At 55.5% G+C, this 23,534-nt stretch overlaps 5 protein-coding genes across 5 annotated transcripts; 3 read left to right on the forward strand and 2 right to left on the reverse strand.

Annotated features, from left to right (window-relative positions):
• Positions 1-120: 120 nt before the first annotated feature.
• ACRALDRAFT_2040469 (uncharacterized protein) lies at positions 121-2,682 on the forward strand (the record flags this gene model as incomplete). Its single annotated transcript, XM_071021051.1, has 2 exons — positions 121-165; positions 256-2,682. The coding sequence occupies 2 exons, from the start codon at positions 121-123 to the stop codon at positions 2,680-2,682; spliced, it is 2,472 nt and encodes an 823-aa protein (XP_070877249.1).
• A 4,042-nt stretch (positions 2,683-6,724) lies between these two features.
• On the forward strand, positions 6,725-9,612 carry ACRALDRAFT_1074908 (uncharacterized protein; the record flags this gene model as incomplete). The annotated part of the gene is made up of 6 exons (XM_071018298.1): positions 6,725-7,069; positions 7,149-7,286; positions 7,352-7,462; positions 7,529-7,675; positions 7,738-8,111; positions 8,172-9,612. The coding sequence occupies exons 1-6, from the start codon at positions 6,950-6,952 to the stop codon at positions 9,610-9,612; spliced, it is 2,331 nt and encodes a 776-aa protein (XP_070877250.1). The 5' UTR covers positions 6,725-6,949.
• A 476-nt stretch (positions 9,613-10,088) lies between these two features.
• On the reverse strand, positions 10,089-11,330 carry ACRALDRAFT_2025855 (uncharacterized protein; the record flags this gene model as incomplete). Its single annotated transcript, XM_071020353.1, has 4 exons — positions 10,089-10,505; positions 10,608-11,103; positions 11,186-11,207; positions 11,309-11,330. 4 exons carry the CDS (start codon positions 11,328-11,330, stop codon positions 10,089-10,091), a joined length of 957 nt encoding a protein of 318 aa, XP_070877251.1.
• A 4,349-nt stretch (positions 11,331-15,679) lies between these two features.
• On the reverse strand, positions 15,680-19,388 carry ACRALDRAFT_2057720 (uncharacterized protein). Its single transcript, XM_071021813.1, has 5 exons — positions 18,778-19,388; positions 18,573-18,718; positions 18,285-18,493; positions 16,738-18,183; positions 15,680-16,672 (listed from the first exon to the last, which is right to left on the reverse strand). The coding sequence occupies exons 2-5, from the start codon at positions 18,604-18,606 to the stop codon at positions 16,112-16,114; spliced, it is 2,250 nt and encodes a 749-aa protein (XP_070877252.1). The 5' UTR covers positions 18,607-18,718; positions 18,778-19,388; the 3' UTR covers positions 15,680-16,111.
• Positions 19,389-20,740: 1,352 nt separating this feature from the next.
• ACRALDRAFT_1061439 (uncharacterized protein) lies at positions 20,741-23,053 on the forward strand. The gene has a single exon (XM_071016429.1). The coding sequence runs from the start codon at positions 21,290-21,292 to the stop codon at positions 22,670-22,672; it is 1,383 nt and encodes a 460-aa protein (XP_070877253.1). The 5' UTR covers positions 20,741-21,289; the 3' UTR covers positions 22,673-23,053.
• Positions 23,054-23,534: the final 481 nt, after the last annotated feature.

The raw sequence follows: 23,534 nt of genomic DNA on the forward strand, positions 1-23,534 counted from the left end.
CATGAACCCCCCAAAATCCTTCCCACCCCACCACAACTTCTCACGACAAAGCCTGCGACTTTATACCCATCCCGCCCACGCCCACGGACCTTTTTCGGGAGGGTCCTTGTTGTAGCGACAATGGCGCCAATCGAGCTCGTCACCCGGTCTGGGGGCATGGCAAATGTACGTTTAACATCGGTCAACGGGAATCTGTCTTCATTTTCCGTGGCAAAGGCCAGAGCATGCTAACAATGGAACTCACTCCCAAAACAGCGCCTCCTCCTCACACGTTCCCGACCTGGACAATCAGGCCTCACTCGCTTGACATGCCGTCCCCACACGAGGCACTTTGCCGCCGTCGCGCGGGACATTGACCAGCTCGACGCCGCCCTGCGCCCTTCCCTCCCCAAGTCGATCAAGCCCGACACCTACCGCAAGCTGCACGACAAGCTCCTCCAGGTCCGCCGCACCCTCGACAACCAGCCCCTGACCCTCGCCGAGAAGATCCTCTACAGCCATCTCGACAACGTCGAGCAGTCCCTGCTGACCAATACCGACAACGGCCGCAGCATCCGCGGCAATGCCAACCTCAAGCTCAACCCGGACCGCGTCAACATGCAGGATGCCTCGGCCCAGATGGCCCTGCTGCAGTTCATGTCCTGCAACCTCGACAGGCCCGCCATCCCCGCTAGCATCCACTGCGACCACCTCATCGTCGGCGAAAAGGGCGCCGAGAGCGATCTGTCCGAGGGCATCACCACCAACAAGGAGGTCTTCGACTTTCTCGAGTCGGCCGCCAAAAAGTACGGCATGGACTTCTGGCCCCCCGGCGCCGGCATCATCCACCAGACCGTGCTCGAAGTCTACGCCCTCCCGGGCCTGATGATGCTGGGTACCGACAGCCACAGTCCCAACGCCGGCGGTCTGTCCACCATCACCATCGGTGTTGGCGGTGCTGACGCCGTCGAGGCCCTCGTCGGCGCCCCCTGGGAGCTCAAGGCTCCTCGCATCCTCGGCGTGAAGCTGACTGGTGAGCTCAAGGGGTGGGCGGCCCCCAAGGACATCATCCTGGCCCTGGCCGGCAAGCTCACCGTCCGTGGTGGCACCGGCTACATCGTCGAGTACTTTGGCGACGGTGTCGAGTCGTTGAGCGCCACCGGCATGGCCACCATCTGCAACATGGGTGCCGAGGTCGGCGCCACCACCTCCGTCTTCCCTTACACCAAGGCCTCCGAGCGCTACCTCCTGCAGACCAGGAGGGCCGAGCAGCACCAGGCCCTCGAATCCTTCAAGAACTGGGGCAGCTTCAACTTCCGCGCCGACGAGGGAGCCCAATACGACGAGGTGATCGAGATCAACCTCTCCGAGCTGGAGCCGCACATCAACGGACCCTTCACCCCGGACCTCTCGACGCCCCTGTCCAACTTTGCCGAGACGGTCGCCCAAGAGCAGTGGCCTACCACCCTCTCGGCCGGTCTGATCGGCAGCTGCACCAACAGCTCGTACGAGGACATGACCAAGGTCGAGAGCATGGTGACCCAGGCCGAGAAGGCCGGTCTGCGGCCCAAGGCTCCCTTCTACATCACCCCCGGAAGCGAACAGATCCGCGCCACCCTGGAGCGGGACGGTACCCTCCAGACCCTCGAGGGGGCCGGCGGCATCGTCCTGTCCAATGCATGCGGCCCTTGCATCGGTCAATGGAAGCGGCAAGACGATATCAAGAAGGGTACCGTCAATGCCATCTTCACGTCCTACAACCGCAATTTCCGAGGCCGGAACGACGGCAACCCGGACACCATGAACTTCCTCGCCTCCCCCGAGATCGTCACCGCCATGGCCTACGCCGGGTCCACCACCTTTAACCCCCTGACCGACGAGCTCACCACCCCCGACGGCAAGCCGTTCCGCTTCGAGCCGCCCCAGGGCCTCGAAGGTCCCAGGACCCCCTTCGTCGCGGGCGTCGAGTCGCTTCAGTCCATCTCACCGGACGGCCCCAACCCGGACGTCCCGGTAGCCATCTCCCCGACCTCGGAGCGCCTGGCCCTGCTCGAGCCCTTCCAGCCCTTCCCCGAGGGCGACCTCGAGGGCCTCCGCGTGCTCGTCAAGGTGACGGGCAAGTGCACCACCGACACCATCTCGGCCGCTGGCCCCTGGCTCAAGTACAAGGGCCACCTGGCCAACATTAGCGCCAACACCCTCAACACCGCCGTCAACGCCGAGACGGGCGAGGTCAACGTCGCCTACGACACCGACGGCTCGCGCCACACCATCCCGGACCTCGCCTTCCGCTGGAAGGCCCGCGAGCAGCCCTGGCTGGTGGTCGCCGAGCACAACTACGGCGAGGGCAGCGCCCGCGAGCACGCCGCCCTGCAGCCCCGCTTCCTCGGCGCCCGCGTCGTCCTCTGCAAGAGCTTCGCCCGCATCCACGAGACGAACCTCAAAAAGCAGGGCGTCGTGCCCCTCACCTTTGCCAACGAGGCTGACTACGACCGCATCGGCGCCGGCGACCAAGTCTCCACCGTCGGTCTCTACGATATGCTCCGCGCCGGCGGCCAGGGTGACGTCTCCCTCCGTGTCCGCAAGGCGGACGGCTCCGGCGAGTTCCTCATCCCCACCAAGCACGCCGTCAGCGAGGACCAGGCCGGTTTCATCCTCGCTGGTAGCGCTCTGAGCATGCTTGCCAAGAGGGCGCAGAACTAAAAGTGGCTAGACCGAGCGGTTTTGGCGTTTGGTTCCTTTAGTTGAGACTGTTTCTTTTGTGGGATAAAGAAGACGGAAGGAGGGCGTTTCAATGTCCGATGGCGGTGTGTTGTGCCGTGCTGTTTTATGCTGCACATCTCCTGCATTGCATTACATACCCTGTTCCCATATATGTTGTTTAGGTTGGAAGCGGGATCCCCATGTATGTTTTGTGTATGTTCTGAAGACCCGGGCGAGATGGGTTGTCCTGGCAATGTCGGTGAGGTAGGTTCGTAAGCAGAGTCTGCGCCGGACCATATCGGCGCGTTGGGCTGCTTCGACTGCCGGAAGCTGAATAGGATTAGACACCATCTCTTCATCATATATCGTATAATCATTGAAGCCAATCATCCCATCCGTCTAAGCTATTCTTGTGATTACCAAGTTCCGGAGACCCGTTCCCAGTCATTATACCCTGCGCCCACGGTCACACTGCTATAATCAGGAATATAGATTGTAGCAAAGGAAGAATTAATGGACACCCACGCCCTGATGCTCGCTCTACCTTTGTCCCTCTTTCGAGAAAATGCGCCGCAAAGTTTCGCCAGCTGAGGCCTTCGCGCGCCGATGGCGCTCCTCCGCATTCGAGCGCATCCAAGCGCATGCACGCGCCCAAGCCGGGTTCTCCAGCACGTAGTCGGGCAGTTCGTTTTCTGACACATCCTCAAAGTCGATCCGGCGACGGTACGTCCACGGATGGGGTTCCCGCAACGGTGGTCCTGCCGCGAGGGCTTCAACGTCCGCTTGACTCTGGGCTTCTTCCCTCAACCGCTGCTCCCGCATGCGTTGGGCAGCTCGGCCCCAGTTCGCTTTCCGCCCGCCTCGCGCCCGAATCTCCTTCATCTTATTGTCGTACCACTCGTCTGTCCATTTTCGAGGCCAATGGACGCGCGGGTCGATATGGAGGTAGAGCCGGCCGTCTTCTCCAGAGGGAGGGGTATGCTTCTGCTTAGCCGGGGTTACCATCACGCCGGGGGGAGGCGGCCCAGCTAGCTCCTGGCCATAGAACGCAGCATCAAACTTTGCTTGGTCGAAAGTCGCTGCCTTCTGTAGGCGACGCGCTTCCAGAGAGACGTGTGATATCGCGCCTGCAGGTGAAAGTTCTTGGCCGTTTGAGTCACCGACTACGGAGAAGCAATCGCTCTCAGTCTGCTGTCTTGCGTTCGAAGAGCGCAAAGGGTCGTCAACAGTAGACGGCTCTGGTCGTTGCCGCTCGACTGACAAGTCAGCGGATCCTTCAGAGGGACCATTAGTAGGCTTCAGATCAGACGAAGAAGCGGGAGGCTGCAGGTTGCCGGAGGCTATGGAGGCTGCGGGTTCGGTTACGGCGGGAGTTGATTGTACGGCCGCACTAGATGCGTGATTGCCCTTGACCGATGGTTGGGAGGTTTCCGGCTTATGAACTCTCCGCCTTTTATGAGCCCGCCAGGGTGACTGTGCAGTGGCCCTCTTGGTGGAAGCTCGGATTGCAGTGCGGAGCAACCTCTTTTTGGCAGTTGGGTATCTGGTCCGTGGTGTCACCTGGCGAGTCCACGTTCCCGAAGAGCCCCAACCTGGTCTGTCTTGTCCGTTTACTAAAGTGTTTGTACTCAGCCTCGATTCTTGATTGGCACCTTGGCCCGGGTCATCGACAGGCGCAAATCTCGTAGAAGAGAATCCGAACGCATTCCCCGTCTTGACAGTGGAAGATGGCGACCGAGTGGCTTCCTGGCTGACACGAGAATCTGCGGCGATCGTCCCATCCCCTCCGACGCTAGAAGGTGCCTTGGACGGCGCCGGAGTTGGTGCTAAGGGTTTTGGTGTTGGTTTGGCGGTCTGAAGTCCATTCTGGTTAACAAAGCTTGGATCGTTTGAGGTTCGGAGATGCGAGTAGGAGTACGATCTTGGGCCTTTGCTAGGATGGAGATTGAACAGGGCGGTCCTTGTTGCGGCATCGGAAACCCGCTGGCCTCCATATAACTGGTGTTCGAAACGACCGGGATCCACTGCCGGCGATGTCCTCGAGGGTGGAAGCTGAGTTCTCACTATCCGGGGGGGTGTCATGTACATCCGGTTAACTGACGAATTCCTGGCTGTCTTTTTGGCTGTCATGGTGGCCTGAGGGGCGAATTCAAGGTCCAGCCGGGAGTTGGCAGGAAGGACGGGTCCTGTTTGATCAGGCTTATTTGGATGCATGGAAGAACCAGCGCCAGTAGCATGGGATCCGGAATCCATACCCGACAGACCTGGTTGCCGCTCAGGACCATGACGGGTATCCTCCGAGTGTATCGAACGCTCTCCAACAGGCCGGTCATCACGAGCTTGACTTTGGTCGTGCAATTTCATGTGCGAGTCTCGATGCTTCAGGCAGTACCGCTCCTCTGGTGGGCGCATGGAACGGCAGCCCGTGTAGAGGCACTGTATTGGGACGACTGCTATGATGCCATCTGATGCCATCTTGCGCCTCTATAGAGGCAAAACGGGCTCTCAATCAACCCTGATGCCGTGGAAGAAAAGGGCGAAAAGGGACGGGATGGTTATGGTGGAAAGGGGTTGGCGAGGACCGGTCATAACGGGCCTTCACCTCACCACCGTAAAACGGAGGATTCAAGTAGGAAGAAGTCAGGCCCAGCCGTCGCTGCTACGCGTATTAGTACTATTGCCTCAATCCCCACTGACTCTCGCGGCTCGAACAGTCTGAAAGAGGTCCGAAGTCGAATATCCGTTGCTGTGAGGCGTGGAAGGCTTCACACGTCGTGAAACGAGCAGCTGACTAGGGGAACCTACCCTGGTCGTCAGTCCTTGGAAACACGAGTTAGTCATTCCCATGAAGTATTGTACAGCGTGTGTTTCCCAAAGAATCACACCAAAATAAATAAATAAAAAATGAGGAAGAATGGCCGTTGCTTTGTGCTCAGATCTTTTCAGTTTTCTTTTATGCATCTTCAGTCTAGGGACCACAGCGGTTTCGCAGTTCTCATCCGACGAGGCCGAGTCCGAGGATTCCCCCCAACCTGTTCACCGCAGCCTTTGGTCCAACCTCGTGAAGCGCATCGAGAGACCGAACTCCATAAAGCGGCAGCGCAGCCCAAAAGAGAACGCGCTTTGGTGATGTAGCCTCCCCGTCTTGGGTACAGTGCCCATATGTGGCCATAGTCCATGCATAGTGAACCCTGACACGAGCTGACCGCGTAGACGGGGAGATGATGGACAAGGCCGGTGCAGGAATAAGAAAAGCAAACCCAGAAGGGTCCCAAGCTGTCGGACCTTTTACCAATGGTCATCATAGCAGCAAAGCACGGCATAGAAGAGTCGAGACAGTATAGTTGAATGTCAAACGGCTTACCTTCAATGAGGCACAGACGTCCTGGCTCTCACTAGGGTGGGCGTACTAGCATCGAGTCGCGGCTGTCACGAAGGGAAGAGCATCGACAACGCGCCAGCCCCAAGGCGAGGAAGAAGGCATGCGTGAGCCCTGATACCAGAGCCTCAATTGCGTCTGGGCAGAGGGAAACTTGGGCCAGAGGAGATGTCGGGGCGAATTTCGAGAAGCGGTGGGAAGGGAGAGGCCCCAAATCTTTGGGCCTGGAGGTTCAGAGTCGAGGCAAGAAATGAGTCGTCTTTCGTTTTCGGATGGCTCGATGTTGCAACGCTTTCCGCATCTTCATGCCAGAAGACTGGGCGTAACGAAGAATGGAAAGCTAGAATGAAAAGAAAATAAAAAGGAAAAAGGGAAAAAAGAAAAGGAAGAGAGTAAGAAGGAGACGCCAACTCGTAATACAAAGTGCAGGTGCGACAGTGAGCTGAAGTATAATTAGGTACGTACCGTCCTTGATGATGCTAGCAGGGGTATAGCTGGGGCCAAGCCCGGATCGGCATTAATATGTTCCGGGGCATCCCATTGGACTAAAGCTCCACCACACTACCGAGTACTGTACCCCTCCAACAAGCGGTTTAGCGCGGGGATGCGGCTGTCAGCCTCGTGCCCTCGTGCAGTAGGTACTTGGCATGGTACAGTGCCAGAATCTTGACACGCAGACGCGCGCTCCATCGCATCAACCATCAACTGTCAGAGATCCGCTCACTGTATATCTCCCGTGTTATTGATTATTCCTTCAACAAAGGTCTCACCTTTCACGCCAGGATCAACGACTGAGTAGACTGCGCCAAAGCCGACAATACGACAGCGCCCGGAGCGCCTTGTTCTCGCCCTTCCCCTATCCTCATCGCATCTCCAGTTGTCGTCGGCATGAATTTCTTCTCCGCTGTGGCCTCGGCCATCTCCCAAGGGCCACCGTTGCCCTACACTCTCGGTGACAGGGTCGATGTTGAGCAGTCTATCTGGACGCTTCACAACGGTACCAAGAAAGTTTGTGTTCTCTCTCGGACTGTCTGTCCCATGTTGTCCTCACAGCAAGCATCTGACGCTTCTCTCCCTCTATCTCTAGGAGGACGGCTCCAACTGTAGCATCTTCTCCTTTGACGTCGCAGCCAACAAGTCCCGGCTTCCGCTGGCCAAGAACGCCCTTCGAAAACTAAGGACCCTGCGACACCCTGGCGTCATCAAGGTGTTGGATACCGTGGAGGTACGATCCCCCACACTCGAGAGGCGCCATTGCCTGGATTATCTCTGATTCTCTGGCTACCCTAGACCGATACTCATCTCTACATAGCGACCGAGAGGCTGGTACCACTGCGATGGTACGTGAGGAGGAAAAGCCTGAATCCGGAGACAATAAAATGGGGTGTACACAGTATCGCGGTAGGATTCTCCAGTCCTCGAATCAGCCTCTTCGGGCCTCCGTACTGATGATCGACGTGGTCTTAGAGAACCCTCAAGTTCATCAATGACGAGGCCTCCTCCATACACGGCAGCGTTCGAGTTGGGTCCGTATACACGTCGGAAAGCGGCGAGTGGAAGCTAGGTGGATTTGAGCTGTTGAGTAACGTCAAAGACGATGAAGCTGTCATTTACGTACGGTTTGCTTCTCGAAGAAGGACATCTGACGTTGGAGCTGTGCGTTAACTAAAGCCTAGACATACGGTGGTCTCGTTCCCGATGCGGTCCGCTATGCGGCCCCAGAACTTGCTAGGGATGGCTGGGGTGCCATCAAGAAGAGCCCTCATTCGGCCGTGGATTCGTTTGGATTAGGATGCCTCATCTTTGAAGCCTTCAACGGCGACTTCACAGGCCCGGATCAAGCAGGCCAAACCAAGAATATCCCCCCGTCTATGCATGCGAGCTATAAACGTCTCGTGAATGCGAACCCCAAGGCCCGCCTCAGCATTGCGCACTTCTTGGACCAGGGCTCGCGTCCTGGGGCATTTTTTGACAGCCCTCTCATCAAGCTAACAGAAAACCTCGACAACCTTGGCGTCAAGTCAGAGACGGAACGGGAAGCTTTTCTAGAGTAAGTCAACTCTCGACTTGTTCGTGTTTTCTAATGGACGCACCTCCTAACCGAGACAAGTGACCTCGACCAGATGATGTCGGAAGATTTCCCGGAGGAATTCTTCAAGATGAAGGTGCTTCCGGAGTTGCTCAAGTCGGTCGAATTTGGCGGCGGCGGCCCAAAGGCGCTTGGTGTTGTCATGAAGATCACGGCGCAGCTCTCCAAGGATGATTTCGACGCCAAGGTGATGCCGGCCATCATCCGACTCTTTGCGAACCCAGATCGCGCGATTCGCGTGTGCCTCCTCGATAACCTGCAGCACCTGATAGACCGGTTGCCGCAGAAAGTGGTCAATGACAAGATCTTCCCGCAGATTGTCACGGGATTCTCAGATGCCGCACCAATAGTCCGCGAGCAGACGGTCAAATCCGTCCTCGTCCTCGTCACCAAGCTGTCGGATCGCACCATCAACGGCGAGCTCCTGAGACATCTGGCCAAGACGGCCAACGACGATCAATCCGGTATCCGGACCAACACGACCATCTGCCTGGGAAAGATTGCCAAGAATCTCGGGTCGTCCTCGAGGGCGAAGGTGCTTATCGCCGCCTTCACTCGGTCTCTGCGGGATCCCTTCAACCATGCGCGAAACGCGGCCCTCATGGCCTTGGGGGCCACCAACGAGCACTTTTCGACGGACGAGATTGCCACGCGTATCATGCCGGCCGTGTGCCCGCTGCTCATCGATAAGGAGAAGCTGGTTCGTGATCAAGCTGCCACCACCATGGAGATCTACATGCAAAGAATTCGCAAGGCGGCCGCCGGCATGCCTGACACGGCTCTTCCGCCCGCCAGCACCGACGCGGCAAGCGCCCCGCGTATGAGTACGCCCCAGCCCAGCGAAGGCTCTTCCTGGGCCGGATGGGCCATATCGTCGTTCACCAATAAGCTCTCCTCGGCAGCAGGAGAGATGCAGACCAATGGTGCCGGTTCCGGGGCGTCCACTCCGCGCCAAACAACATCTCCCGCTCCTGACGCGAGGAAACCGACATCGTCAGCCTCGTCACTGCACAGGCAAGCCGTCAAGTCGCCTCCGCCGGCCCTCTCACGTACCGGGCAGACTCCGGCTTCGTCGTCGGCGGATGAGCTCTTTGAAGACACCGGCTTCAATGATACTGACGCATGGGGCGATATGGCCGACGAAGATACCTTCTTTGACACGTCGACCGAGCCTGCAGCGGTGAGACCCACTTCGTCCTCGTCTTCTAGAGCTACTCCAACCAGCGCGACGCCGTTCGATGACGGGGCGGAGCCCGACTTTGCGGGCTGGCTGGCGGCGCAGGCCCAGAAGAAGAGCGGGGCGAAGAAGCCTTTGCCCAAGGGGCTGACCAAGTCGTCTTCGAGCACAACAGCGAAGCGGCCCACGGTCGCTAAGCCAGCCTCCAGACCCATTGTTCCCAAGAAGATCGACATGAAGCCGAAGGATACGGGTGACGATGATGGCTGGGGGGATGGGTGGTGAGAGGTAGAGCAGGTATATGTCATGAAAAATAACTGTCAAGGCGGTGGCTTGTATGGTAATTGTGGGATTTAGCGGACAAGCGGCGTGTCACACCTTTTTTCAAAAACTAGGATACCATGATGTTGCGCTGAGAACTTGTCGATCATGATAGAAGAGCAGACGTCGCTATCGTCAATAATGACGCCCTTTCCTGGGGCTTTACGATTGAGTTCCCTGCTATGGATTCCAGACGCCATGCCGTTTCGCCCCGATACCCCAAGCCTTGAACGAAATCAAGAATAAACCAAGAACCATGATGGAATATCGGAAGCGCAGGAGACAAATACAAGGGAGAAGGGGAGAAAACGAAAAAAAAAATGAAAAAAAAAAAAAGCCAACGTTAGGTCTCCAACATCCATCATCCATCCATAACCCAATCCCCATATCATCGCACCAAACTAAAAAGACTCCTCGCCACATGTAATGCACGCCGCGGCTCACCTACTCTCGGAGTAGTCGTTGAGGGCAACGCAGACGGCACCGCGATGGTGACCGTTGTACTGGCGGATGATCTGCTGGCTGTGCAACTCCCAGAGGCGAGCGTAGTGGTCGGAGCAGGCGGTGACGAGGTAGGCCGAGTCGGCGCTGAAGGCGCAGTCCCAGACCCAGCGCTGGTGGCCGGTGAGGGTGGCCTCGAGCGGGTAGGGGCGCGGGCCGTCGTCCTCGGCGGCGGGTTCGAGGTCGGTGACTTCCCAGATCTTGGCGGTGTGGTCGGCGCTGCAGGTGGCGAGCTTCTTGACGTCGGGGGAGAGGAGGATGCGGGTGATGTACTCGTTGTGGGCGCTGAAGTGGGTGACGGGGACGAGCTGGGTGCGCTCCATGGACTGGATGAGGTGCCAGACGAATACGTTTCCCTACAAGTACATAGCCTTGGTCAGCCATAAGGCAAAAGATAGGAAGTGGAGGAAACGGGACGAGAGGAAGGCGAAGAGGGGTGTTTTAATGTATGTCCATACAGCATTGTTGGCGGCGCAGAGGAGAGAGCCGTCGCTCGCGACAGTGACGCTTGATACGGAAACGTCCTCCTCGGGGATCAGCTGGTGGGAGCAATTATTTTCCGCCAGGTCCCAGACGCGAACGCTGCCCATGCGGTCGCAGCTGATAATCTCGCCCTGGTTGGGATGGATGACGACGTCGTTGGCCGGCGAGCCGTGGTTATAGCTGCGTTGTACCTGGCCGGAACGCGTTTCCCAGATCTTGACGGTGCCATCCTCGGAGCTGGTGACCATCCACTTGCCCTCGCAGTGGAAGGCGACGCCCGTGATGTTGCCCGTGTGGCCCTCGAAGGTCAGCAGCGGGTTGGGGTTGGTCGATTTGATGTCATAGAGCTTGACGGTGTGGTGGCCGGCGGCGGCGAGGAAGCGTTTGTCGGGGGAGATGCAGAGGCGGTTGACCTGCGAGTCAGGGTGTTGGATTGTTCGGGAGCAGATGCCGGAGAGGGCTTCCCAGAAGCTGTTACCCAGAGTGGTTTGGTTTGGTTAGGATAGGGATGAGCTTCGCGCAAGGGTTCGAGGGACGAGGATGCTTCGCATACCGGATCGTGTGGTCATAACCCGCTGACATCAGTTAGCTAGGCGATTCGATTCTTTGCTGAAGGCCAGTCTTGAACGGGGAGGGGCCTATGGGTTAAGGGATGGAACTGGAGCGATAAACTTACCCGTGCAAAGGATGACGGACATGGTGGGTTCTTAGAGTAGGCAAGATCCACGTCTTGACCAGCGCATAGTACACGTCAGAGCTCCAAAGAATGATGTGATAAAGGATGCGATTGACTGGAATATGACGGTCGTGGCTATGGCTGGTGTTGTTCTGGTTGCGCGCGGTTGGCTAACTGTAACTTGGGGAATTGGCGATGTTATCGTGGTGGTGAGCTCCCGCACAAAACCCCACCAAAGAGGTAGGTACTTGTACTTCGGTACCTCTTACGAAATCGTACGAAGTAGGTACTTCGTAGGACAGTGGGGCTTAAAGTTTGAAATCACAGTGTGGTATCTAATTTTCACACGTTAATTGCCATTTCTAGGTAGGTACCTGGGTACTTCACACGATACGTTCAAACCTCCTATCTGAACCTCACTTCATATACCAATCTCAACCGACCTGTTTCTCAAACAATCCATCTCCCCTAGTGATATTGGGATAACTGAACAAAATTCAACCCGACAGGTTACCCAGAACGGAGGGATCTCATGTCAGAGTCACCTCGCTCGGTTCTTGAACTCCATCTATATGGGACCGGCGTCATTGTACTAAGTAGGGCACTTGAAGCTCTTGACTTGGGTTGATTCAAGCCCTAGCGCTTACCACGATTCTATGAGCTCGCCGCTCTTTCTACGAAGCTCGAGGAGACTGGGCTGGACGACTTTGGGTTAAACAATTTCCGCTGTAGTCGGGCCCGGGTCGAAGCAGTCTGTACGAGGTCTCCGATGGGCAGCGAGGATGACAACGTTGCTACATTTGCCCAGAAGGACCTCCTTCGACCGTTTAACACGACACGAGACACGTCAGAGAAAACCGTGGTCAAATTCATCGCTGCTGATACGGAAAGGACATGATTGATGACTTCAAGTTGAGGTTCCTGCCCCGCCACCGCTGCCGCCCGACTGCGAAGATTGACCACTTCCGCTGGTGGATGAGGAGCTCGGAGTCTGACCACCTTGGGCTGGAATGGGAACGCGCGGGTTATGGAAGACGATGCTCAGTCCACCGCAGGAACGGCATCTCCTGGATCTGTCACGCCCAGCATCAGCATGGTCCTGGTTAACTCGAAGCATGGATCCTCCCTTCCTCTGTTGACTTACGGGTGCTGGTACACCTTCCCATACGGGGTGCAATCGGGGCAAGGGGCCGGCATTCCAAGGCCCTGAATGCATCCGCAGACATCATCGTCAGATTCGCTACACATTGTCTGGGCCGTTGAAAATGTCGGTGCCGTGGATGAAGAGAAATCCCGTGGATGAAGAGAAACCAGCGTGGAAGAGGTCCGTGGGCTCTTCTCAGAATAGAGCAGGTTGAAGAATGGGAATCTGCGTCTGGCTGGTTGTCTAGGCAGATGATGGGTAGGAGATCGGAGAACGAAGAACGAAGAACAGAAAGCCTGGTATTATGATGCCTTCCTCATCCGCCTGTTGACATTTCCCACCCTGGACTTTATATAGTCGTTGAACAAAACCGACAGGCTCCTCAGGTCTTCACGACTTGGCATGGCCTTTCGAACCGGCAAACACAACCCGCCCCGCAGCACAATGGAATATCGGCCCTCTCCCTTCCGTCTCGACTCTGGTCTTGTCGACGAGAACATCCATCCGCAGGGGCCAATGCAGCAAGGGATCGAAGGATACTCTGGGGGTCTTGTGACTTACTGGGAAAGGATTCGTGGAGACCGGGAGATCGGGAGGCTGCTTGGTTTTTTTTCCAGCCAGTTGGCGCGGACGGAAGACGGACAGCTCGGCCACGTTACCCTTTGAGCGGGAGAAGCATCTTCGTCAGATGGGCGGTGGGACGCGCGGTACAAAACCGCAGCCGCCGAATGTCTCCTGGTCAAAGTTCGGCTTTCCTTGGTCTTGTCCTGCCTGCACAGCTGTTGTGACGAGACACGTGCACACACGTCTTGTCCCATCACCCTGTTCGGCTGTTGACCTAACCCAACGTCAACCTACCCTCCGCTCACGCTCTTGTCCCACCTCATCGTTTCACATTCTGCTTGGCTCATCTGATCATCGGCCGTTCCTACAGGAAATCTCACTTTTCTTGGTCGGACTGTTGTTTAATGCCCTTTGTCTCCGAAAATGTCGGACGCTTCTCTCGGTCAACCCCAGCCCAACCAAGGCCCCCGTCCCCCACGGTCAGTCAACTCGGAAGGGCTTACATTCAATGATCATGCATGCATACAGCTGCAGGTAACCGTCTCGGAACCGGACACTGGGGTTCCATTCGTCGACAGAATAAGCGATACCGTCGTCTCGTCACTCACTCTCCCGCCGTCGACAGCGGGAATTAATCACTCGAGTGCGATTGCCAAGACACGGCTCGTCGGCTGATTACATGCTCCCTTACGGGTGCTTGCATCGTTTCTTGACCGTCGACGAAGCGGCGTCTGTTAGTTGACTGGTTCCGACCGCACGTTGGCCAGGTTTCTCATCGGACTCGGTCTGCCCGTCCAGAGTGCCTGCGACCGACCGACCCCCTCCTCGTTATGTTCATCCCTACTTGCATTTCACATTTCACCGCTGTGCTCTGTTCCACAGGCCGCCATGAAGAAATTATGCGTCATTGGGCCGACACAGAAGCAGGGGCGGCGGCACCGAGAACACGCACACATCTTCGACCGATGCCTTTGCCAGAACCAGACTGTCGGGTAGTGCCCTCGACATCGGAGCCAGTCGGCTCTAACTACCCCTTGACCTCAATGTCCCATCGGATTATCTGATTCCCCTCTTATTTCCTTCCCTTTTTTTTTTTTTTCAACGGCGCATGCCGCGGCTGCCAATTAATACCAAACTTGACGTGATTCCCCCTTACTTACCCTTACAAGAAGCATTTCTACTACGTTTGATGTCCCATCAGCCACCCTAAATGCTAACCAACGGCCGAGACTGTTATCTTGTAAAACCGACTTCAGCGGAGTGTTGTCGCCCGTTCCCGCCATACGATAAGTACCCGTGAGGGGCGAAACCGCCAAATTAGCCCACATCGACCCTTATCCTACGTCGTCTGACACTCGACATGCCTCCTTGGCCCTCGTACTGCATCGCACGCTATCAGCCCCTCTTGTTTCCTGCCAAGTCACAGAAGATGGAAATTCGGTGAGTCGGATGTTGGACCTTCTATGGGCGGCCACGTTGCCGTCAAGCAGCATGTCATGGACGCCTTATGTCCGGCTTTCTCGCTGCGCTCATGACCGCGACAGAGCCAGGTCGGATGACCCATCAAGATAACCTCTGCAAAGGGTGTCCGTCACGGAACAAAAGACTAAGATTAGAGCCGTCACACCGAAACACAGAATCACTGGTAGCAACTGTTTACCCCCGCTGTCCTGACATCCGAATACAGTCCCCCACTGCCCACCCCACGGGCCTGTCCTTGCTATGTGTTCTTTCACCTGGTTCTCAAGTCGCCAGTAGAAAGCCCATGTTCTGAGATCACGAGACGTCATGGCATGCAGGGCATTGGTCGGGCTGAAAGATGTTCCCCTGTTTTCGTCTGTACGACTTGATCGGAAGTCTTGACCTCGAGTTTGAGCCTCGGACTGACTGTGGCCAGGATGATCTGCAATCTGCAGTGGAAAGGCGCCGCCCAACAACTGAGACCTTCTGAAGTTGGTCTTTCGAGTCCCTCTCTGAACCCACGTGGCCAAGGGACGGATGGCCGTCATGATCAAGGACAGAATACGCGCCTCCTACTTCACACCGACATACGTCCATCCCCTCCACCAACCCAACTCCTCCGGCTCCCTTTACCTCATTGCTGAGACCCCGTGTACGCCACACAAAACCATGCCATTCCCATTACGTCGCGGCGATCCTGTTCCCCCGAATCACGTCCCGTCTTCTCCGCGCCACAACCGCTTCATATCCCCCCCTTAATTTTCCTCTTTGTGTTCCCCTACTTGGGTCCCTGCCTTTATTTTATCCCTTGCTGCCAGAATCCCTCCCTCTTCCCCCCAACAAGAGGCCCCCAACCTGCATGCATAGGCGGTGAGGAGAATTAGGCGGCTTCGGCTTCTCTCAGGCCATCTTCCCCCGCTCTCCGTTCATCGAGAAACCAGACCAACAACGTAACGATGCGCTGCGCGACCCCCCGTGATGATCTAATGAGATGGTCTTGTAATGACGAGAACACCAGTCTAAACTCCGCCGCCTTGGTTGTTCCAAGGCGAACAAGACAGTCCCAAAAGTAACACATATTCCCTTGACATACAGACGACTTGGGTGCATGCCATCTGCACTACTGCTCCTGCGCCTCTTCACCACGTGACATTCTAGCTCTCTTCAGGACGTCACATCCATCCCAGTTCTCACCAAGAGGGCTCCACGGAGCTTGACAGTTGTTCGAGTTGAAGTGTACCTAGCCAAGGGATAACTACCAGCAACAAACACTGGCATAGCTAATGATCATATGGAACTGCTATCTCCAAAATACCCAGGGAACGCCCTCGCGCCTACCTAATACGCCTGACCCCTGACCGTAGTCGTGACTGGCCGCCTTTCCTCCCCTTTCCACCCCCACGGTTGAACGCAGGGTTAAAAATCGGCTACATAATACCTGCCAGCCTGTCAAATAACGACATGAACGTGAATATCCCTTAAGTAATTCCTTGGCCATCCCATGTAAATACCGGTACCGGTTCCATTGCCAAAAACTCCCTAAACCTTGTCGTATTCCAAGGAGTTTCCCCACTCCCTTCCTGGCCGGCCACGAGAGAAATAAAAGTCATGTAACATGCCCAACCGTACCCTGCCTATGCCAGATCCGGAGCAGTGACGATCAACGTGGTAATAAGGGCGACGCCAGCCGCTGCACCGCCAAGGGCGACATATCCGGCCGCCTCGGCCACAGACCGAAGTCGTTTGTATGGCCTGTTCATTGACCTGTCACTGGGGACTGGAACGGCGAAGGGCCCAGAAGTGCCTGCTGTATAAGATAGGCTTTCCACAGGCTCCCACGTGCCTTCAGCAGCCGTGAGGTCAGAGATCTGATCGGCTTTTCGCTTGGTTGACCCGGATTTAACTGTCTCCTCACGCTGTTCGCCCGAAACCTCCTCTTCTGCGTTAGCGGTGCCCGACAGCTCGACCGACTTCGCTGCCTCGGCGGAACGCCTGGCACTCTCGGCTGATTGTCGTGGGTCCGGCACAACTGTGTTATTCAAAGAGTTTTGTTGCGCAGGTGGAGCAGAGTTCGTTCGTTCCTCACACTGCGTCAATGGGTCAGTCTCGGTGGCAGCGGCCGGCTTGGTCGCTGTCGGATCTGACACGCCTATAGTTTCCCGGTGTGCAGACAACGCCTGCCTAGACGCGTGATTCTAATGAGGTCCCAGTGTCAGTTTCACCGTTTACTTTCGACACGCAAATTCCGGGCAAGACTTACAGGGTCCCGCCAAGGCGGTGGCCTGGATCGATCCACCGCCTCATTCGTCACATCAGCGGTGCTGTCGGGTCCGGGAGCCGGGGCTGGCTGGTAAGCGGGGTAAGCGGGGCAAGCATCGGCGTTCCAGCGATCTCTTGAGTTCATAATGCGCGGAAACCCAACGTAATAATCAGTGACCGGTGCCATTGTTGACGTCATCTGGAAGAGCGAAGGGACGTCCGAACCCGGGGCCGGGCGAGACTCCTGAAAGCCAGGTTCGTATATGTAGCTGTGTGTGGGCCAATATGGAGCATGAGTTGACCCTGGGCCGAGAGGAGTGCCTAGCGGTCCATATCGACCGTACTCATGGTCCCAATTTAGTTGCCCCATGGCGGGGGAACGGCCGTTCTCGCCACTCTTGCTGGAATTAGGAGCCTCAGAGTCGTAATCCGAGTCGTCGTATATGACCGACTCCTCGTGGTCAGAAGCCTCGTGGCCAGAGGCCTCGTGATCAGAATCCTCGTGGTCAGAAGTCTCTTGGTCAGAAGTCTCTTGGTCAGAATCCTCGGTCCCAGGCGCCATACTGAGAATTGCATCAGAATGAGAAGTGACATCAGGATGAGACGTGGCACCAGGATGAGAAGTGGAATCAGGATGAGAGGTAGCATCAGGTTGAGAGGTAGCATCAGGTTGAGAAGTGGCATCAGGATGAGATGCGACATTATCGTCATCTTCTTCCCTCACACTACCGGGCCTAGGAGAGCCAGGCAGGTTCTCAGGTCGGGCCCAGGTATGCATATTGAGGTCATCTCCCGTATCTTCAGTGACATTCTCACCATGGCTGTCCTGAGGGCGAGAAGAACTGGGGGTGCTATTGTCGTCATGTTCGTTATCGCCGGCGCAAGCTTGAGAATCATGCAGCCCGCTGTCATCGTGATCCTCATCCACCTGAGAACATGCAGGAGGGACAGGATTCTGGCAATCATTGTTGTCCGTGAGGTCAATGACCTCGCTGCGAATAGCCGCGGAATTGTTCGTGTGGCAGTCGAGGTCAATGACGACGGGCTTGCTGGAGTCGGCGGGATGTTCAACATCGACTTCAATATCAGGCCGCTGTGTGGGCAGCTTGGCGGTTCGATTGAAGCCTGCCTCACGCAGCGTCCTCACAGCCCGACGCACGGCGGCTCGGTCTTCGTCGTCACTCGACTCATCGTCACTATCCCCCGAAGGATCAGGGGCCCGATAACCGGTGGAGGGTCGACTGGTGGGTTGAGCGTCATCGACCTCGGTATCAAACTCGATGTTTACCATCGCCGCGGGCGGGGGGTAAAGATCTGTATCCCGCTGTATGTCTGTTCCAAAGCGAAGTGTATTTCCTGATGCCAGAGGTTGGGGCTGGCTGGGTTGAACACGCTCTCTGTTCAAGAAGGTCCCATGGCGAGACCCCCGGTCGCGTATAAAGACGGCCTACAGGAAAACAGTTAGCAACTTCCTTAAGATTTTCTCCAGCACGCGGTCAGGAAGTACGGTTAGGCGGGGCGAACGGACGAGATGACAGGGCTTCCTACCTTGTCCGCAAACTCCGCGAATATCTCGGCGTGGTCGCGACTTATGACTGGATTGTCCAGAAAACAATTGTCTATAGCCGGAGACAACTCCGGTTTGGTTTTGCTTGTCCGTCCGATTTTCACCGAGGGATTCTCTCGAGTGAGGACGATGCGCCTCTCCGGAAACGGATCTTCACGCAGCGGCAATTGGAAAGACAAATGTACCCGGACTAGTTGATGATTCAAAAGTCAGCCAACGTCCTCGCGAGAAATCAAATCGGAGTGGAAGAGGCTAGAGTTCACGCATACCGCTATCGGAAGAAGGGGACCTTTGAGCTGCCATGGCGTGCTATGATGGCGACCCTTCCAACGGAACCTGATGGCTGGAAGGGGGGAATCTCGAATTTATACGGTGCTCTGAGTGGGTTTTGTGGAATTTAACTGGCTTCTGCTGGCTGCGGGGAGGGTTAGATGACGAATGAACGGAAGTGATAAAGAAGTGAAGTAGACATACCTTAGGCAAGACTAGGCTCTCTGGGCTGATTATAGTTCCAAGTCGACAGAACACAGGAGAGGAGGCGTCAAGTCCAGGCGGAATGAGAGCGATGAATGATTCCAACTATAATGGCTGGATCTTGGGAGGACGTGTGCATACCCACCAGCTAAATCTGACCATCGGTACCGGGAGTCATACGCTGCGAAAGGGAAGATGAATGAGGCGTGATTGTCAAGTCAAAGTGAACGATATAATCGACGGGATGGATGAGAATAAGGAGAGTTCAAGGGCGCCGACGTGGTCTTGGGGTGGTCTTGGAGGGAGGACGGGCTAGAGGGCGTAGAGGAGGGAGGGGAAGGAGAAGTGGGGCTGATACTCCGTATCTACCTGCCTTGTCAACTTCTATTTAGGTAAGGCAGGGAGGCAGGTACGAGCAAGAAGCATCTTGTTGGGAATGGCAGGCGAGGTAGCACCTGTCACATACGGTGTTTGACTCTGCCTGCTCCGAGCGTGGCAGGCATGCGCGATGAAATTGATAGGGGAGTGCCTGCCCTGGGATAAGAGGTGAAAATGCGGTGAGAATGCCTAAGAAACTGGAACTGACGAACGACCAGACGGGTCTATTCGTGCGTACGATTCGTACCTAGGCAGGCGTTGTAGGTATAATAAGTACGAAGTATGGTCAGGTAAGACGTCAGATGCCTGATAGCCTATTATTACGCCTTGCCTAACTTTGCTTAGTTCGGTACTCTGTTTGTGGGGTAAGTATCCTGTTCGGTGGTATCGCAACATCCGTATCCTTACAACGTAGACTCATTCTATCGACATATTCGTGACCAGAGATGACACAAACCAGTCCCGATCTAGGACCCATCTGAGGAGGGCTAAGCTTCACATTTCTATTATACGGATGCAAGTTCGAATCCAGATTATTGTCTGTATGAGTCGCTCTTATCTTTATCGACGCCTGATAAGGTACCGAAGCGACTCGGCCCAATCAACCCCGCATAACAACCTTAGTAACATCGACGCGATGTACACTACCAGGCAGATCGAACTGATACAGGCACTAATAACGAGTTGGCTGTCTCCAGAGCACTTCGCTGACGTGAAGTGTAAGAAGTGATTAGTGGGACGCACAGTGGCTAGATATTTTAAAGCAACAATCCACAATCCCAAGAACTGTTAACAATTGCCACCACAACTTGTATGCGACGGAGGTAAGATTCGTCGAAACTCTGCCGAGCCATTACTCTTACGAATACAACTGTATATCCGCTAATGAACTACCTTTTAGTGGCTGAACATGGAGTGTTCCACATTCCAACGAGGTATAAGCCGCGCAAATACACACTTGTTCTGTCGGTTACAGTGCCGGTGGTTACAATAAGAGTTTCTCGATAACTCCAGGAATGAATACTGGAGGTACGGAGTAAGGAGGCACTTTGTACACGTGCGTGTCGTAGTGGACTGTGTATGGTGAAGCTTGGGTGTCATTGCCCCGCCAAGTATTAATGGGGCCAGTCTGCAAGCAGGGGTCTCGGAACAGACAAGACTCGTGGGGTACCCCGCTGTCGCGAAAGTGATTGCATCATTCCCTCCCCGCCTGACATTTGCAAGTTGATGCGCATGAGCATCGCTTGTCGGCTTCAAAGCGATCATGTGTTGAAGCGAGCTGTCAACTCACTCATATACGAAGTAGGCGGTATGAAAAGAAAAAAAAAACGTCTCCCTATCTCACTGTCCTTGAGCTCTTAGTCAATGTAAATATGCAGAATAATGACAAATGATAACTCTCATGACATCTCCTCTCTTCCATAATATACCGTACCCATACCAATATAGCCGGCGATACACACTTTGTAAACTGACACGTTTGACGTATGATTCCCAATGTGTATCAGATGCAAGTATAAGACTGTAAGCACGTACATACTTCCTAGGTATTCATACTTTGTGAACCATATATTTAAGGGACGCCAAAAAGTAACCTGCGACTGATATTCTGTCATTCACTAATAAACTCGACTGATTCCCCACTAGTCGTTTATGTGGCCCAGTTTTATGCTCCCACAACCCTGTTCGCCTCACGGTTTATTTCTTCCTTGCCACCTTCATTCTGTCACTTGCCTGCTCTCTGCGTCGTCGCCCTACATACGAAGACGGAGTACAAATAGTCGACCCCCGCGATCTACCTCGGATGAAGATTTTCTCTAGCTGGTAGCCTCTACACCCTGATTCCAGCACACCGCACAAACGCTTACGCGGGGTTTCAGCGTTCACCACCACTAGTTACCATACAGGAATGCCGCCCAGGGACGAATTCATTACCCAACACAACCAAACCGCCATTCGAACTTGTTTGAGTAGAGCCAACAACGCACCCACTTGACAGAAAGTCGACTACACGCAACAGCCGTCTGACGTGTGAAGTTTGGCCTCGTATTCCTCGGGTTTCCGACGAGCGCGAGGTCCTCCTTTCGGTACCACAAACCAAAGAACGGCGACTACAACTTCTTTAGCACCCACCATGCGCGACCTTCGTCTCAAGGTTCTCCGCGAGAGCGGAAAAACCGTTTCACGAAAGGCACGTTCACGTCCCGAGTCGACCCAAGGCTCGGCCAAGAACTCCCCCGCCGGCTCTCCTGCCCACTCAAGGCACACCTCCCCGGCCGTCTCGCGCGCCGGAAGCCGCTACGCCTCTGATGAGGATGTTTCCGACGACTACGACGACAGCGTTTCATGCAGTACATTTTCCAACGACTCGGAATTCGTTACCGACCAGTCTCAGGGCCCCACCTGGGAGTCTCGCCTGCAAGACCGCATTGCCGAACTGCAGGACCGAAAACGCAGCAACGTCGACCGCCGCGAGAAGACCATCGCGGCTTACCTCCACATAGTCAAGCATCACTTTGCGGGCGCCGAGGTTGGCGGCAGCTTAGCTGAAATCCTCTCCGCACTCATGAGAAGCGTCCGGACCGGCGGCAGCTCGGTGGAAAAGGCGTTGGCATTGCAGGCGGTCCAGGCGACACTCCTCACGTCACCGTCGGAAGCCTTGTTCGACGATTTATATACCCCACTACAGACGGCTTGCGAGGATGAGGAGGATAGCGACGTCAAGGCCGCTGCGATACACGCGATGGCGGTGGCCGCCCTGTTTGGTGGCGGGTCCGAGGCTGCGGCCGAGGAGTTCCTTGATTACCTCATCAGCATCATCGATTCCGACGGCGAAGCGGTCGGCGCGGTAGATAGCGGACCTGTGGTGACGGCCGCCCTACAATCATGGGCATTCGTTGCGAGTCAGATGGACGACATTGCCGAGCAGGTGTATGATGCGATGGAGGCGTTTGTGGAACAGCTCGACAGCAGGGACGTCGAAGTTCAGACGAGCGCCGGATCCAACATTGCCCTCATATTCGAAGCAGCGCGCGACGAGGAAGAGGAGACGGGAGAGCCTCTGAGGCTGCAATACGACCCGAAGAAGTTGATCAGCCGCATGGCCCAGGTATCCAAGCCGGCGGCCAAGCAGACGTCGCGGAGAGACCGGCGGCATTTGCGGAAGAATTTTGCGAGCATCGTGACATCGCTGGAGCACGGAAAGGGCCCCGGTTACTCGACATCTGGCCGGCCGGCTTCCAATCCGCACACTGGTGGTAGCAAGGTGGAGCATGACCAAGACATGAGCGAGTTTGGGTACCGCGAGAAGCTGCGCATCGGGGACACGGTCGTGGTGGTGGACTCGTGGTCGCTGCTGGCGAGAATTGAAATGATCCGCATCGTTCTCGGGGGTGGTTTCCCCACACACTTCACCGACAATCCTACTGTGTCGGACCTCTTGGGCAACCCCCAAACGGAGCAGTTGTCGATTTCCAGCTTGACCGGAGGAGCGCGCAGTAAGAAGTTCAGGCGGTGATATGGTCGCTGGCAGAACATATTCACTAGCCGCATGTCCCGAGTGTATCCTGGGGGTGATCCTGGGGGTTGAAAATGTGGGTGGCAAACGGTTTAATGACTATCACGCGGTGTGGGAGTACGGAAGGGCGAGTGGCGATACAACCAGGGGTGGTTCTTATATTCTTATATACTGCAAGCTGACGCGGGAGACGATTGGTATTCTTGTTGTTTGCATTTTCGTTCGTTCCGCACATGCCTGGTCATCGGTACAGGTTCTAGAGTTAGGATGAATGCCTTCAAACCACAACCTTATTATTGCTTATGACACCTCGACGGAGGGAAATTAGCGTGTCCTTTTATAATAAGCGTTTGAAATTCACTGATGCCGCGTTGGTTCTTGGGATTGAATAATCAGTAGTTTCGCCCTTGCTCTCGCGGATGAATGATCTCTATATAAGATTCGTCGGTGAAAGGCGAGCGGCAGGTAGAATAACGAGGACCTTTCTCACCAGCAGAGCTCGATCATACGAAGTAGTCCCCGGAATTTCGTGTCCAGTGTCGGATACAAAGCCAGGAACGTGCTGTCACAACAACTAAGGCTGAGTCGGGAGGAAAGACCAGGCATGATGCCCCATGATTGTAAGTCTACTTGGTGAGCTTGCTTATAGACGAGTTATCCGAGTGAGAATATCGGAAATGTTCTTGGCCAAGGGTGCGTTGGAATGTAAGACCGGGCCTGGACACGGAACGACACGAGGTTATGGGTTGTCTCAAGGGCGACTAAGCTTAACTGATGACGGGGGAGCTGTACCAACGTGTCCTTTTACCGAGACACTGTTTCGGAATGTGTTTTGAGGTTGGTTGAACTTCAGTTCATGATG

The sequence above is a fragment of the Sodiomyces alcalophilus genome, assembly GCF_042370955.1.
Source record: "Sodiomyces alcalophilus JCM 7366 unplaced genomic scaffold ACRALscaffold_2, whole genome shotgun sequence".
In the NCBI taxonomy this organism is placed as follows: domain Eukaryota; kingdom Fungi; phylum Ascomycota; class Sordariomycetes; order Glomerellales; family Plectosphaerellaceae; genus Sodiomyces; species Sodiomyces alcalophilus.

Bases quoted from the DNA above. Each gene is read 5' to 3' on its own strand.
- ACRALDRAFT_2057720 (XM_071021813.1), bottom strand. From the start codon at position 18,606: ATGGCAGCTCAAAGGTCCCCTTCTTCCGATAGCG. The intron at 18,494-18,572 runs GTATGCGTGAAC...ATCATCAACTAG, and splicing joins GTCCCCTTCTTCCGATAGCG to TCCGGGTACATTTGTCTTTC. The intron at 16,673-16,737 runs GTAAGTCTTGCC...GGACCTCATTAG, and splicing joins CACCGCCTTGGCGGGACCCT to AATCACGCGTCTAGGCAGGC.
- ACRALDRAFT_1061439 (XM_071016429.1), top strand. From the start codon at position 21,290: ATGCGCGACCTTCGTCTCAAGGTTCTCCGCGAGAGCGGAAAAACCGTT.